Source organism: Musa acuminata, chromosome BXJ1-2, assembly GCF_036884655.1.
Source record: "Musa acuminata AAA Group cultivar baxijiao chromosome BXJ1-2, Cavendish_Baxijiao_AAA, whole genome shotgun sequence".
In the NCBI taxonomy this organism is placed as follows: Eukaryota; Viridiplantae; Streptophyta; class Magnoliopsida; order Zingiberales; family Musaceae; genus Musa; species Musa acuminata.
Genome location: NC_088328.1, coordinates 28,961,179 through 28,977,899, shown reverse-complemented (window position 1 = coordinate 28,977,899; position 16,721 = coordinate 28,961,179). Strand labels below are relative to the sequence as shown.

At 40.8% G+C, this 16,721-nt stretch overlaps 2 protein-coding genes across 3 annotated transcripts; one reads left to right on the top strand and one right to left on the bottom strand.

Moving 5' to 3' along the window:
• Positions 1-2,704: 2,704 nt before the first annotated feature.
• LOC135608002 (BIIDXI-like protein At5g11420) lies at positions 2,705-4,729 on the bottom strand. The gene is made up of 3 exons (XM_065100385.1): positions 4,572-4,729; positions 3,507-4,004; positions 2,705-3,421 (listed from the first exon to the last, which is right to left on the bottom strand). Exons 1-3 carry the CDS (start codon positions 4,639-4,641, stop codon positions 2,886-2,888), a joined length of 1,104 nt encoding a protein of 367 aa, XP_064956457.1. The 5' UTR covers positions 4,642-4,729; the 3' UTR covers positions 2,705-2,885.
• Positions 4,730-14,874: 10,145 nt separating this feature from the next.
• LOC135607997 (EG45-like domain containing protein) lies at positions 14,875-16,564 on the top strand. Of its 2 annotated transcripts, XM_065100375.1 has the most exons (4): positions 14,875-14,998; positions 15,834-15,990; positions 16,061-16,361; positions 16,442-16,564. In XM_065100375.1, exons 2-4 carry the CDS (start codon positions 15,879-15,881, stop codon positions 16,446-16,448), a joined length of 420 nt encoding a protein of 139 aa, XP_064956447.1. In that variant the 5' UTR covers positions 14,875-14,998; positions 15,834-15,878; the 3' UTR covers positions 16,449-16,564. The 2 variants fall into 2 exon arrangements, with proteins under 2 accessions (XP_064956447.1, XP_064956454.1); XM_065100382.1 differs by lacking the exon at positions 14,875-14,998 and having other exon boundaries at positions 15,157-15,990.
• Positions 16,565-16,721: the final 157 nt, after the last annotated feature.

Below are 16,721 nucleotides of genomic sequence, written 5' to 3'. Positions count from 1 at the left end.
CAATCATGAGGTTCAAACGATCGATTAGTCATCCATGTATTGCCACATGGTGCTTAAGTGTTTTTCGATCTGAAAGCCATTTCTCGATTATGTATGATTGGCTTTCGACGATCACCTCGTGTTGCGACGTGATGATGCCATGTCATCTTGCACCTATCAGCTCTTCCAGCTTTGCCGATGCGGAAGATCTTGTTACAATCATATGCTTGCAATGACATCAACTAACATGCAAGCTGCTGGGCCATGAATGCCGAACGCTTCCTCCAGACACGCAAATGGCAGTCACTTCAAGTCCTCGAGCCAGGACAAAACATGAAGTTGAAGCCACTGCTGATTCTTGGACTGTCTCTGCGTTTGTGTTAGAGCCTCCAAAGGAGTTGATGCAAGCAACGAAGAGAGGACGATAATTATTCTGGTGGATGCCATGTCTATCTACCTTCTCACTGTCAGACCAGTAAACAAAAGAATGATCTCTCTCTCTCTCTCACATCTATGGGATCAAGCCTTTGCATGATTCGGACATGGTAAGAGATCGTCACAGCAGATCTGTTCCTAGATCACATGTGATGGGAGAGAAACAAGACTGCATGGCTCCATCGCGCAGATTCACCGAGTCATGTTAGCTTGTTTTTTACTGTGATGGAGATGTGCACAAGGAATGGCCATTTCCGGAGCTTTAGCAATGGAACACTCTGCAGTGGCGACCGGAGGAGGAGGAGCGGTCGCGGTCGGGATCGCCTCCGACCACTCGCCGACAGCCTCCAGCCAGGCCACGCCCACATCCAACACCTCCGATATCCCCCACCACTATCTTCAGTCCCCATCCTTGAAGTCTTCGCTGTCGCCTCCCTTAAATGCTGCCGCCTGCACCAACACCCAGTGGGGAAGCCCTTCCTCCGCATGTCCGCGTCATTGTTGGCGGCAAAAGCCAACATATATCCCACATTTGAATCCACTGTTCCCATCTGCGGCGACGTGGAATCAACATAAATTCGCACCTTGTAGAACCATAGCTGGTCAAGTACAGTTGATGCCGTGGAGTTACGACGACAATCTGCACACCTTCTCATGACGGACGAGCATCGCCAATTGTTCGATGAAAAGTCGCGACGAGGAGGGGCGGGGCATGTGCTGCTGTTGCCTCTTGTAGCGTGGCGGCAAGAAGGGGTACACCGAACGCGCGGCCGCCGAACGCGGAGTGGCGGAGGGAGTGTCGACGTCGACGGGCTGCTGTTGCTGACCCCCACCATGAGCTCCGTCGTGTCAGTTCACCCGACCTGACCACTCCTCGTCATCATGAGGGCATGAGGGCACGCCCAGCTGAGCTCAAGAGGGAGGATGGGATGGGGTCAGTCGACTGTGCTGTTTGTGTGGGTCTTTGTCCTGATATGTTCAGATAGGTTCAGTTGGTTTCAGAATGGTCCTGCCATGGTCCTGAAGCACCTCAAACCGGTCAAGACAAAGACACACACACACACACACACACACACAGATCTGCTGAGACTCGGAGACTTCATCTCTACCATATCCTACAGAGAATTTTGCTGCTTATAGTTCCTATTGTGTTCCAAGTATGGCTTGTAGGGCATGTGACCTGTTTCATTCTAGGAATTCCAACAATGATGCTGTCCCATCTGCTTTCAACAGGCAGAAATGCTCTACCCACACAACTTGATGGCTACCTTTGTGGCCCTAATTTGTGTTCTTGTTATAATGGCAAAAAGAAGGCCATGGTAGGTTTTAAGGAGGTAGGCCTTGGAAATGGTTAATGTATCTTCCATCAAGAAGCTTATGTATGTATTGGGCCTTGAAGCCTTCAATGTTTGAAACAGTGTCTCAGAACTGATGGGCTCAAGCATGCGCAGGTTTTGTTTAGCAGCCAACATTAAAGATACCCTGTGGATGTGCTGCAACAACAACAAAACATGATTTTTTTTTGTGGAAGATGGGCTTAGCTAGCCGAAGAGGAATTGCTAACACCTTCAAAATCACTGTAGCCATCAGAGGAGGAATAAGGTTTGGGAGACATGATGAGAAGAAGAACAAAGCAAGGGAGAGGCCATAGCCATATCCATATGAGCCCTTGCAAACATGTATCAATGTTGTTGCTTGAAGTCGTTGATTCCCTTCGAATGATGGGTTGACAGCCTGACAAAGTTGAGGACTTTGATTTCGCTTGAGGTGCCTCAAACACTAAATATGATAGAGAGTCTAAGTCATCGTCTCTCGACCGATATCAGTTTTGAGAGGAAACTTCGAACTCAATCTCTTCGAAGCTCAAGTTAGACTTTCAAAATACATTTATGAAATACAAAAAACATCAGACTACGAAATTTGTGCGTATGTTTATCTTTTGTAGTTGATCCTTCCACTCGTAATTAGAAAATTATTCAGGTTTTGGTATATCTATTGAGGTTTTGGTATATGTTTCCTATATCAATCATTAATCTTACAAATCTTTTTTGTCGAAACATAGTGTAAAAGCTCAGATGATGTAGACTCATCCGAAGCCCAATTCATGTCATGTTTCTACGGACAAATTAAGCCAGCCCATATGAAGCAAGTAGCAAGAATTGGAAAGAACAAAGCATCAAGATATTTATGGATGAAATGAATATTGAAAGAGAATTAATAAGCCTTTTTTTTTGGGTACTGAATATAATTCTATTGTCCTCAAAGGAGGCAAGACATGATAAGATAGATATTGGTTAGTCTCCTTAAATGGTGCTTTAATTTATGTGGCTCATCCCAAATAATATAACATCATAAAGCACTTGCAATCAATATATATGTTTATGCGATGAGCATAGCACACAAAATAATGAATTGATGGCAAATTGCACGCTCGTGGTGGCGGCGGCGGCTTCGGCATCCATGCGACGCCCTCACGCGAGCTTCCTGTAGCGGACGCTGACCAGCGACACGTCGTCGAGGACGGGCCCGCAGAGGGAGCTGAGGTCGTCGCTCCGGGTGTTGTAGTTGGAGCTCCAGAAGACGACGCGTGTGCGGGCCGCGGTGGCCGTGAACCGGAGCACCGCGCGCTTCCACCCGCCCTTGCCCTTGGACTCGTACGGCACCTTCATGGTGTGCTCCCCCGCGAAGGCCTCCACCTGCAGCGACCCCTCGCAGGCGTTGCCGGCGTCGCCCACGGCGAAGGCGAGGGCGTAGCGGCGGCCGGGGACGGTGCGGACGACCTGCGCGATGGCCGACTCCTTGCCCGCCAGGAGCTCCACTGCACGGCGGCCGCGCGGGACGGAGAAGTCGTCGGCGTCCAGGTACCTGACCGCCTTGAGCGACTCCACCATCCACCCCGGGAGCGGGGAGTGGTCGTCCTCGATGTGGGGAGGGATGACGACGCCCCATGTGGTGTTGGGAAGGATGTACGGCCCTTCCTCGAAGCCCCCATTCTTCAGAACGTTCGCTGTGGCAGTGAATCAAGCATGAGATCAGATCCAAGGCAGAGCACGTGCATGCATGATGAGCCATGAGAGCGCAGGGGAGCTTACTGTTCGTCCTGCGGGGCGGGATGAGCTGCTTGATGGCGACGGAGTCGATGAGGGGGCCGCAGGCGGGGTCCTCGGAGACGCTGGGGTTGTGGATCACCACCTCCACCTCGTCGGACTTGGCCAGCCACGCCCAGGCGTAGGAGTCCCAGCCGTTGCTGCTGTACATGGTCTGCATAGGGAGGACACCGGACTCGGGGGAGGCCGACACGTTGAGCCGCTCCTCCTGCGCGCACGTCCGGGCGGCGCTGAATGTGAGCGAGTAGCGCATCCCCTTGGAGAGCTTCACCTTCTGCTTGATGGAGGCGTCGTTGCCCAGGCGGACGGCGTAGGAGCCCTCGGGCACCACCAGCAGCATGTCCCCTTGCTTCTGCCCCCATTGGATGTACTCCACGAAGCCCGTGATCTGCCATTGGGGAATGGCGTTGCGGCCGATCACCTGCGTGCCCTTCATCTCTTTCGGCTTCGGCCCCAGCTCGAAGTTGCCATTGGGAAGCAAGCCTGCACCGGTTTCACATCACACACAAGGTTCAGTGAATGCCATGTCCATCGAGGCACTGTACTCCATGGAATGCAACAGGGTAAATGTTCATGTGTGTCATCAAGCTAGAAGAAGACGAAGGATTAGTCCCCGCATGATTCATCTAATCCCGATCACGTAGATTTTCTGAGCTACCAAATTGGCTCAGATCTAATTAACACAGCTTCTGACACCTCTGAGCTGCAAGAGGACAAGGAATTATTGTTCTGCCCCTGCTGTGTCTATCCTCACCAACCAAGTGACGGCGATACAGATGGAAGAAGCCTGCCCTGCATCCATTAGTGTCCCTCTGCAGTTCTTGGGATGTAAATGCCGGTAAGTGCAAGGACTGTGAGTTCATCCCAACCATCCACACCATTCTTCTACCCTAAACTGAACTCACTTGGATTCTCACCAAGCACCGGCAGTAGATCTGGCAATAGGTGAAATGGTGCTTTTCTGAACTGATCATGACATGGGAAGCAAAGAAGAAAAGCAGACGGAGATGACTATTATGCTACACAAGACAGAGTGTGAGAGTAGCTCACCATCTGTGAAAGCTGCGGCCAGTTGAGATGCAACGCACAGAAACAAGGAAGAAGCAAGCAAACGCAGCATTTTGGGAATCTCAGGAAGGAGAAGGAAGGAAAGAGAGCTGACGGGGTGAAGCAAATCGACAGGCCACCGGAGCACAGCTTAAATGGTCGTTCATCAAACACAAGAGACTTCAACTTGATCGCAATATCCCAAATGCCATTATCCCCCAAATAAACACAAAAGAAAAATGAAAAGATGGAGAACAATGATCTGTGATCAATAATTCGCCCACATGACTCGGGACACAGCCAACCATGATCGCATCACAAGATGTTCGTCCATTGCAATCATAGAATAGTAATGTTAATTGCTGTCAAGTGACACAGTTAAAAGAAGCAGCAACAGAGCTCATCATGTATGACTGCTCCAAGAAGTCATCTTTGAGCTTGTTTTTGGGTGCTCTTCTTTTCCAGATAATTTCTTCATGCTCTAAGGACTGAAGATTCCTGCACTTTAGCACGGGGTATCAAAAGCCAAGTCGTGTTATGTTAGACCTAAAACAAAGCTGTGTTCATCTTGACATTCCAAGATCTACCTACTGTCAAGATGAGTAGGAAATGTTGGTGGACGTGTGGAACACCGTACTAAACACATGGCATCAAGCAGACACCGGTAAAAGCTTAATTCTCCGGTTTACATATTGCAAGGTCGGCTGAGGTCCCAAAAGATATATGGGGTTTCATGTGCAGTTCACTGAGACATCATATGCTAATGTATCAGGGAATCCTGAGCTGGGCATGTGCTCACTGTACAACTCGTGGTGGGTGGACTGAAGAAGAAGAAGGGAAGAAAAGTGCAGTGCCTCACTTCATTGTCTTTTCTTGTTCTTCATCTTAAAGAGACTGTAAGATCAAATTGTTGGAGCAGTTAATTCTCTTTTCTTGGTGAAGGATTTCTACATCTAATTTTCTTCAAACCATACTAAAATGGCAGTGTGCTGCATCAGCCTGTTCATCCCTTTCATCTTCAGAAGATTGTTTCTTAAGTTATTGGATGCATGTTTATCTGCTAATCAAGATCTAAAGAGTTTGAAGTTTAATCTTTTAATATCTCTTATATTTTCCTCCCATTTTTGAGGAGTAAAACAAGGGGAATGCTCCTCTCAGGAGGCCTTAACTTCCTGCTTGTCGACTTCTCTTTCTCCATCCATGTCTCAGGTGACAACATCTGATCCCCCATTTCCGGTCCTTTCTTCCATCTTATCTTCCTCTAAAGAAGGTAAACATGGCTCCACATGAGCTCTCGTGAAAGGTTTTGGCTCCATAGTCCGATATTTTGGGGCCATTGCTACCATTGCATATGCCCTCATTGCTTTTCTTTCGCACCGTAGTTCCTTTCGGTAGGTCACTTCATGTGCAATAACCTCAATCTATTTACATGGATAATATTCATTACCCTATTGAGACTTAGACGCACAAACATCAATCTATCAAAATAATAATACAACAAGCTGACCAAATCTACCATGTCATTATAAGTCATACTTTGAATTAGAAATGATTCGAAAAATACTAATCTTTAATGATCCAATATTATAAATAAGGGTCATTTGCTCTTTTCTCTCCTCTCCGCTTCTCACATTTCATCCTAAGATTTTAGATTTTTATTACATCGAGTATCAACTAAGTCGGAAAAATCCTAATACTTATTACTCCCATTGGTTGGTTGTATGATAAAATTTAAAATTGAGATCAGGTGAGATTATATCAAAAATCGAATTAATGACGAACCTATAGACTAACACTATCCATCCTAGGAATCATCCTTGTTATAACATTACAAATGACAATCTGTTATAACATTACAAATGAGGGTGTTGAGGTAGATGTTAGTAATCTAATTCGTTTCAATATAAGAACATATACACTAAGTTGATGGTTTCAGTCTAAAAACCATAACCTCAAATAAGCTAATTGACATCCTTGTCAAAGATAAACATAGCTCAAATAAAATCCTAGCATGGTGTATATGAGACGTAGCTTAATGATTGACTCCAAATCATCTAACAACCCAAATATTAGATTGATTCTTATACCAAATATCACGTCTCTATCCTATAGACTAATTGACAAATCAATTTTGTTTGATTAAATCACTAATCAAAATATTTAAGCTTAAATTGATAATAATATACTCATCAATCCTTATAAACTAATCTTATTTTTACAAACTATGATGCGAAATCACATGTAGATTCCCTACGCATCATCTAATGCAAGATTTGTTGCATTCATCAAGAGGCAAGCTAACCACCTCCTCCAAAATAATAAATGGTTAGGTAAAGGGTGTGAGAGGTTATCTTTGGAAACCAGCAAGAGTTTGCAGCTTTTGATAGATACATCCAATTGAACTTGGTAGCTCAGAGGGCACAGCTCCACTGATACATGGAAAAGAGAAGGGAAGCAGTTCCTTCTCTTGGTCTTTGCAGGAAAACTTTAGATATGAGACAACCAATTGGTATAAACTAAGTATGAATTCATATTTTGTTAGGCAACCACAGACATATGTATCAAATAAAAAGATATGTTCACTAGGTGGTTTATTATTATTATTATTATTATTATTATTATTATTATTATTATTATTATTATTATTATTATTATTATTATTATTATTATTATTTTAACCATTTATGATTTGGTATGTAACAAACAGTATGTCCACCTGAATAGAAATTAGTCAAGCCTGCTCCAAGTAGGATGACAGTGGATTGGTTTTTCATTTTTTATATGGATTTGCATAATTAGCTTAAATTGTATTTTTCAATTGATAAATTTTGAATGTTGACAATATTAACATTCAAAATATTTGACGGATTATAGGCCAATGAACATGAGAACGATAATGGATAAATGCTATGGAAATATTTTCCATGGTTAACTCATTATAAAAAAGTTACCTAGGGCACGATGATCATGTTTAATGATTATTCATTAAATTTATTTTACATTTATCATATACTAATTTGAGGGTCAAAGAAATCATGTTAGAAACCGCATCTTATCTTGATTTTCATATACGTCGACCACCAAATCTATCTCAATCCCTGAATAAGCATTCAAGCTTCCTTTTGGCTGTATCAAACTTCTTACGCACGTCGATTCAAATCGAATTTGACTGATCCAGATATCACAAACATCTATACTATCATTTTGGCGCTACCCATATCATAAAAATATCATTCAACTAACTCGCTCAATGGGCACTCTAGCCAGGGTGCTTTGCCTTCGATCCACAATACGACTAACAACTGATATTTTAGAAATAAGTCCTTCACCCCTAATCTATAACGTAGTCAACGTAGCTTAAAGTATTATCAATCATGATTCGAAGTGCACCCTATGATAACAACATGGTCGAGGTGATTTCTACAATTATAATGCGACTAACATGACTCAAAGTGCTCTATGAGAAAATAATTCAATCGACAATTGCTATGGACCAAAGCACTCTCTACAATGACATTATAGTTGATATAACCTTAAATGCTCTCTAGAGTGTTAGTTCATCTGATACAATTCAAATCATTCCTTTCAATCACAATACAACTAAAATGATCCGAAATATTTCATTTGAGGATAACATGGTTGAAATAGCTCAAAGCATCTCATTATCCGACTTGTCCTTCGTGAATATAAGAGTCTCCAATGTGTGATGTGCTTTCATTGACAAAAGTATATGAAGTATTTGACACGTACCTATGGATAAAAATTATTCCAATGGTTGACGGATTCATGGACATAAGCATCATTAACAGTCAATTCATCATTCACAAACAAAAAATATCATGATAAGTGACACGCCTTTCGCAAACATAAATGTCTAATGCGTGAATTCTTTGTGGACGAGAGCATTTAAGGTGTCCAATACATCCTCAAATAAAAAATAATTTGACGCCAACATGTTCACATGCTCTCTAACATCGAGCCCACTTGCTTGATGTGGGCAAGTCATCCAAGCACTTGATATGGATAGCTCGACCAACACCATATGTGGGCAAGTTGGCCATCGGCCAAGGTGGCGAAGTCATAATGCTCAAAGTGGTTAGGTTGAACAATGCCGGCCAAGTTAACTGACGCTTGAGATGTCAAGGTCAACCAACATATGAGGTGGCCGAGTTAGCCAATGCCCAAGGTTGCGAGATTGACCTATGCTTGAGGTGGCTAGGTTGACCAACTCCCAATGCAACCAAGTTGATCATTTCTTGATGCGACCAAGTTGACCAACGCCTAAGATGGCTAGGTCGACCAATGCTGGAGGTGGTTAGGTAACGCAAACACCCAAAGTGAGTAGGGAGGCCAGCACCCAATGCAATTAGGTCAGCCAAATCCCCCAAAGTGATCAAGTCGGCCAAGTGCTTGACATGCCCTGGTCAACCCAATCCCCAACACAACTAGGTTGACCAAGCACCTAAAGCAACCAGGCTGACCACTAAGTGCCTGACGTGTAGGTTGATTCGACCTGATGTGGATAGGGCGTCTGGATGCTCGACATAGGTAGGTCGGTCAAAATAATTAGGGCGATTACTACCTTAACACACCTATCTCAAAGGTCGCCTAACCCAATGATGATTAGAGCTCCTAAAGCACCCTTTTGGATAAAGACAAATGATATAAAAAATATTCGTACCAATGAGGGTTTGACGTGTGGCAACCTAATTAACATGAGAAGGCCAATGACCAAATGCGAAAGAAATATTCTTCTCAACTAATTCGTTATAAAAATCTACCTGAGACAAAATAATCAAAATCAATAATTATTTATTTATTAAAATTATTTATGTTTATCCGTTATTTACTTAAGTATTAGAGTGATTACGTCAAAAACCTCTCCCAATAGGAGTGTTCAAAGAGGTTGGATCCTTCCCAATAGGAGTATTCAAAGAGGTTCAACCATTAAGGGTCGAATCGAAGTTAAGCTCGATTAAAGCAAGTACTCTAATCAGAAACATTTTAGACTTATTTGAATTATTTAAACTCACTTAAACCAGTTTAGTTAACTAGTTAATTAATTTTTAATTCTAAGTATATATATATATATATATATATATATATATATATATATATATAAATCAAATGAACCAATCCAGGTTAGTGAATCGATTTAGTTTAATTGAATCAAACTAGAATTTTGATCTAATTGGACTTACATTCTAAAAAAATTTATATTATAAATATTATTCTAAACATTCTAAACAATTGGATGTATGCATAAGTGATTTTTTTTTATTGAAAGATGCCTTACAGGAATAATAACTTCATATATGTCTTCTTTTTTTCTATGATGAGAATATACAGTAATGCATTCAAATCAACAAAAAGATTGGTAATAAATAAAGATGACAAAAAAAAAAGATTTATACCTGAAATGAGTGAATAAAGCCAAGAAGGAAACGAGGAGGAAAAGTCACGGAGACGAAAGAAGGGCGATGAACTCATCGAGTTTAGGAAGGATTTTAGGGTTTCTAAGACCTTTGGATTGAGTTAGTATTTTTTAAATTAAAATTAGTTCAATTCGGTCCCAATCAATTAACATAATCGAAAAAGAGTATCCTCTAACCATTTATAGTCTTCAAAACTGAATTATTGATGAAATGATTCAGACCAAATTAATTAGGAACTGATTCTGTTTAGGTTCATAGTGGGTTTGATTTGTTTTTCCTATTTGATTTAAAGATCCCTATCTTAATCTTCGTGCAGGTCAATCATAGAGTATGTACTCGAATCCACCTTAATCCCGAGCAAATATTTGAGCTTTTTTGTCGATCATATTATATATTTTTTTATCATACGAGACTAAATCAAATTGGGCTTACATAGATAACATTGACATATTCAAGTTTCTTCATGTTGAACCCGATTAAACCCACCCTATCGATTGGGACAACCAAAAGTGTTTCTCGACATAATCTTTCTATAATATCTTAATCGTTAAATTCTCCATCCATCTTTTCAACAAAATTTTTGTCACGAGGATCGACTCTCGATCGTGATCAACGATGCTCGTTATGTACTATGGCATCCTTAGCTTTATTATGAAACATATTATATTGCTAAAAGTATTTGAAGTTGGAGATAAATATTTTTTAATGCATTTCCTTACATCACTGTCTCTTAAACTTTCATTTAGGATTCCAATCAGATGTCAACTTATATAAGCACACGTGCTGATGAGAAATCACCATGGAATATAGTTTAGAGATTAAGATTGACGACGTACCAATGTTGACGGAGACTTGCCTTCAAATATTCCCTCCTCAAACTGAAACATAGAGAGAGAGAGAGAGAAAAGGCACTGCCCACGGCTTTCCTCACTCTTAATCTCCTCCATCGTGGTTTGACAATCTTTTTCTCTCTTGTAGATATGTTTTGAAATTCAAGAAAAAAGAAGTTGAGAAAAAGCAATAATAAAATTTGCCATCATAACATATTTTGAATATGAGATATTAACCAACTGATATATAATTAACAAACATTAACCTTATTAATTTTCTTATTCCATATGTCAAACTTCTACGATCATTTATATCATATATCCTTAGCTATATCCTTCCAAGACTTTAATGATCCAACACTCCAGTCATTTAAATCATACCTCTATATGATCAAGCTTATCTCATGAGACTTACTAGTATTTGCACTCAAAATTTTCTTATCGTGATAAGTAGTACTCATATGCTAATGATCAAGACTTTCATTTGATGTAAAATTCGATACATAGAAAACCTACCTTTGTGGTATCATAACATTCACTCTTTAAATCCATAATTATTTTTATTATCGTATTATTCACAGAAGTGGAGATTTCAATAACTTATGATCGTACATCCATATAATCAAGTCTTTCATGGGACCTCTTCTATATATGACGTATTATATTGAATTATTCTATCATGATCCTTACACCATGTCACCTCTATGGTGACCTATGTCAACACATCGTAGGGCCTTTGTCATCTCTGTTTATGTTTGCTTCTTTGGCAATCGACCTTCGTCCACCTGGTCTCGGGTCACACTCGGACGAAACACAGCTCTAGGATAGTCTAATGCTTAGTAGCTCCCGAAGTCCACTGGTTTCACTGAAATTAGTATGCCATTGTTTGGATCATGTGTCTCTAACTCTCAACATAATCTCTATTTGTGTATTGCTTCCTTCGCAACAACTCGAATGATAGCATTATAACATATTCTTCAAGAGTATTTGCTTTTGTATCTTTTTATTCTATGTTCAAACCTTTTGACACCAACTTCGCCTCCATAAGTTAAATCATCTTAGTTCCTCCATCAAATACTTTGTCGAGATAAGGTACATGTGCTTCTAAGCTCCCTTTTAGTTTGACACCGTAGAGTCAGATGATTTAAAATTTTATCTAACATATTTGATGCATCAAATTCAATTATATTTTATTTGACATATTTATATATTTGAAATGTTGATACGATGTATCATACCTACTAATAAAGAATTAGGGTTTGAAAATTTCTCTAAAATATTTTAGCACTAACATTGACCAATAAAAACTATCCAATCATTTCAACGTCAAGAATAAAAAATCGCCTTCTTCGCTTACGACATGCATAAGAAATGTGGCTCGTGCATGATTTGTTAACTCATCGTATCCCGGTATTAGTTCTGCATGGCATCCGAAGCTCTGATGAGATCAGCTTCCGTCAAGCCACCTCCGAACAAATTACCACCTCGGGTCGAGCCATCTTTATTAGGCTTCTTAACTATTTCGTGCCCAACTTTGATTTATCTCGCTTGAAAAAAAAGAGATATACGTTAAGTCGAATGAGATTCAACATTTTGGACAGCACCAAATTTGACTGCATGTATGTGTAGGATCCATCGAGAAAGACTCGGGAAAGGAAAGAAGAAACCGGATGAGAAAAATTCATGATCCTTTGTGATATCCATTGTGCTTCTTGCAAGATAAAATCAATAAAAGATAATAGATTTGAAGAAGAAGAAGAAGAAGAAGAAGAAGAAGGAACACAAGCTTCTATATCTTGGACATGAGCTTACTGCTTTTCCCATTAACAAGAAGGCAACCAAGACGAGCAATCAGTAAACCCCAATCTCGAGTTCTTCTTAATCTCTTCCATCAAAACGAGTCCACAGAACTCAACAGGGAAACCGCAACTTCGGAAGGTGTATGCTCAAGAGAAATAGAAACTAATACACGTTCTGAGGACGTAGAAGAGGAGGGACCTGCCGAGTGGGGACGCAAGAAATCCAAAGATGGGCGTCATCAGATGCCGGCGCGCTCCCTCCACCACCTGCCGCTGCTGCTGCTGCTGCTGCAGGAATTCCGCGACCAACCTTCTGTCCTGGATCAGGTCGTTCTCCAATACCGAGATCGCGCGGACGTAGTACCGGGTCACGGTGTCGATGGTGAGCTCTCTGCTCATGCGCGGCCACCGCCTCGCGTACGCCCGCCTCAGCTCCCTCACCTCCGCCCTGACCTCCTCCAGAAACTCCACGTCCGCCCTGATCGTCTGTTCCATGAAATTCAACCACGCCTCGTCCTCCGTCATGTTTGCCGCCATGATCTCTCTCTCTCTCTCTCTCTCTCTCTCTCTCTCTCTCTCTCTCAGAACCAAGAAGATGGCGGTACAAGGAGAGCTCCCTCCTTCAAGAATCAAGAAGAGTCTGCACTACCGGGAGATGTTATGTGCAATCCCTACGTATTTTTGGAAATGGCCTTTTTGAACTCTTGCTTGCATTTATATTCTCTAATAATATAAAACAAAATTACAATTATCTTTTATTTGTTTGTAAATGTGTGTGTTTTTTTTGTTGTTCTTATACAACGAATTTGGTGGTCATTGATTAATGATTATATCCTAGTGTTATCTGCTTTACCATAATTTCACTCTGAATCTTGTTTTCTACTCATTAGAAATGCTATATATTAATGATGTACAAATAATGTGAAGAAAATTTAATAAATTAAAAATAATAAATATATTTAAAAATTATAAATGTATAAAATAGAAGTTAAGTTGCATCTCCTGATTAAGTAAATCATCATTCAAATGAACTTAAATGTATTTTTGTATAGTTGCCGAGCAAAATTTTCTAAATACCTCCAAGTCTATTGCAATATATTCCTTTAATTTAAAAATAATAATCGTAACATAAATCCACAAGTGTGCGAATCTATGCAATCATAAAACCAACATTTACCATAAGTTCATATCATTACACAAATTAAACTTGACATTCATGAGAGGTCCTTTAGACTTTTACAAAACCCATAAGTTTAGATTTTCTGTCAATATTTTATTAGATACAAAGTGTACTTATATAATAAAAACATATCTACTAATAAAGATATGTCCAAAATTTTCTAGCTTTCCACTGCCTCAACTCAATTTTAATATTTAAGCGAGCGAGAAGTTATCCTGAAAAAATTATATAACAGCATATATAAAGCCTAATATACAACAAAAACAAAGCTTAATTTTATTCGATTATAAATAAAATCTAATATATAATTTGATTCTTTTTATTCTCAAAACTATTCTCTTTTAGTTTATCTCTTTTAGTGTCACACACATTAATCCACAATCTCATATTATTATTAAAAAATACTAACTAAATGTTGACCATTATTTTTTCTTTTTCTAGGAGTTGGTTTATCTCTCTTAGTCTTTCGCATATTAATATTTCTAACCCAGCCAATCTTATATTATTATAAAAATAATATACTAATTAAATGTTGATCATTCTTTTTTTCTTTTTCTAGGAGTTGGATTAGTATCAAAATTTATTACATGTTGATCTCCATACCAATTTCTTCTTCATCAAGTTTTTATTTGTATAGATAGATAGACAAATATCAATTAATGGTAAACAAAGACTGTTTTTTTTTAGGACAACAATGTTGTTGCCATGTCCAAAATGCTTCTGATAATACTCATTACAATGTAAGATTGGAAACTATGTGAGCTTTGTAAGACTAATTGGCATCCTTTTGTCATCTCTCCTCATTACTTCCCCTGAGGAGGGAATACAGATGAGGGATTTAAATAGATTGATGATTCACACCCTTCTCAGAACAAGCCTAAAAAGATACATCACCCACAGTGTTGATAGCCATTGATTTCTGTAGGTTCTGAAGCATTGCTTAGAATAAATAATATGGCAGACAAATGAGTGTCCATTGGACATCTATGGCTGCAGTTGCTCTGCAGGACCAGACCATGTTTAAACCATTTTGATGTGACATCATCACAGTCCTGGGGTACTGCCAAAGTTGTCAGTAGGAAGTTTCCTGGGAACAGCAGTTTACTTCTTCATCCTTTGTTCAATCCCTCAGAGGAAACCTGGAGTTTATTCCCAGAGCCTATGATCCTGGTTCCAAGCCTGAGAGGTAAAGCTCCTTGATCTTTTCATTTGGTGTTGTCTTCTATTTCTATGTTTATGTTGCTGCTTCTGCACATTTGTTTTTTCTTAACCTTGTGTCCATCTCCTGCTGGTATGAATGTAGTCAGAACTCTGCAACCCAAGTTAAGGAGAAACACATCCTTTAGAAGCAGTGGGCATGTCCTGGAGATCATTTTACTTGGTTCTTCACATGATATATACATTGGTCATGCAGAAAAAGGTCATCTTTGAATGCAGTATTACCTTAGAAATCTTCCAAACAGTTGATTTCCTATGTTATTGCTTGGTTCAGGACATCAATCACCCTATGATCTCTCCAGTGACTGAAGCCAAAATAAAAATCCTTGTACTAAATGAACTAAGATGCAGCAAAATCTAACATTTCAATCATATATCATCAGTTTCAGAAGCTCACAAGCACAAGCATCACTGAAACATTTCACGTCAGGTTTCAGTAGGATTCAGTAACATAGCTAGAAGGACGCTGTCCACCTATCATCTTTCTTTGTTTTGATAGACTGATGTGCACTTCAGAGCGACCATTTGTTGGTGCGTAAACTTCACATGGACCTGCTTGTAGCTTCAGATCTGCTACCAGTCAAACCCTGATCCCTTTCCCTCGCTGTCTCTTCTTGACTTCTCAACCAAACCATTAAGAAACCCTTTGCATTCGTTTCCAAGCATAAACCATCAAGATTAGCAGAGAATGATGACGATAGATGTGTAAAACTGGCGAATCAGATTGGATCTCTAGTCATGAGGACATTTTTTCTGATATCTGATAGCTCAGCTGATGATGACAGCAAGCTCTCCCTCTTCAGGCCATTGACTGCTCCTCCAGGCTCTTCTTTCCAAAGCCCTCGACCATGTCCACGCCCTGGAAAATCCTCCCACGTTGCGCTCTCTTCTTCTCCCTCTTCCTCCGCCTCTGCGTCGCGGATGTGGGCACTGCCGCCTACTACGGCCCGCCTTACACTCGTGAGTGTCCTCGTTCATGACCGCAGCGTGTTAATCTTCTCCATCTGACACCGCCGTCCGCTCCTCCCAGCCACGGTCTGCTTTGGCGGAGACACGAGCCGGTTTCCTCCAAACAACCTCTTCGCGGCGGCGGGCGAGGGGGTATGGGACAACGGCGCAGCTTGCGGGAGGGCGTACACTGTCCGATGCCTCAGCTCGCCCACTCCGAAGGCCTGCGTCAACGGCAGCACAGTCCAGGTCAAGGTCGTCGATCAGGGCAGCATGCTGAACTCGATGCCGTCCACCAACGGCACGACGTTGGTCCTGTCAAACGCAGCGTTTCAGATGATTGCGAGCTCGACGGCTTCCATCATCAACATCGAGTTCGCGCAGTAAGCGCTACGCATTCATTACTAAGCTTTCCTTGTTCCTTGGTTTTCATCAGATTCAGCTGCTGCTACTTGTTGTGCAGGGTTTGATCTGCGTGTCGAATGAAAGGGGTTGCGAACTTGTGTTCGTCTTACGAGCTTCCTGTTGGTGTCTTTCAATCTGATTGCTTTCTCATGCTATATCTCAAGAACGATCTTCACATCTATCAATCATTGCAAGTGACATTTGTTCTTAAGATTTGTGTTCAAGATGATTTCATTGTTCACCATTTTTCCAAACAGCAAAGAAGATAATTTCATGACAAAATCCAATAATTACATGGTTTATCACAGTGCCATTTTGATGTGGAACTAATCAGATTG

What these genes read in the sequence shown, in the direction of transcription:
- LOC135608002 (XM_065100385.1), bottom strand. Translation starts at nt 4,641, where the DNA reads ATGCTGCGTTTGCTTGCTTCTTCCTTGTTTCTGTGCGTTGCATCTCAA. An exon ending in GGCCGCAGCTTTCACAGATG is followed by an intron (nt 4,005 to 4,571) that starts GTGAGCTACTCT and finishes AAACCGGTGCAG; the next exon opens with GCTTGCTTCCCAATGGCAAC. An exon ending in CCCGCCCCGCAGGACGAACA is followed by an intron (nt 3,422 to 3,506) that starts GTAAGCTCCCCT and finishes TCACTGCCACAG; the next exon opens with CGAACGTTCTGAAGAATGGG.
- LOC135607997 (XM_065100375.1), top strand. Translation starts at nt 15,879, where the DNA reads ATGTCCACGCCCTGGAAAATCCTCCCACGTTGCGCTCTCTTCTTCTCC. An exon ending in CTACGGCCCGCCTTACACTC is followed by an intron (nt 15,991 to 16,060) that starts GTGAGTGTCCTC and finishes CGCTCCTCCCAG; the next exon opens with CCACGGTCTGCTTTGGCGGA.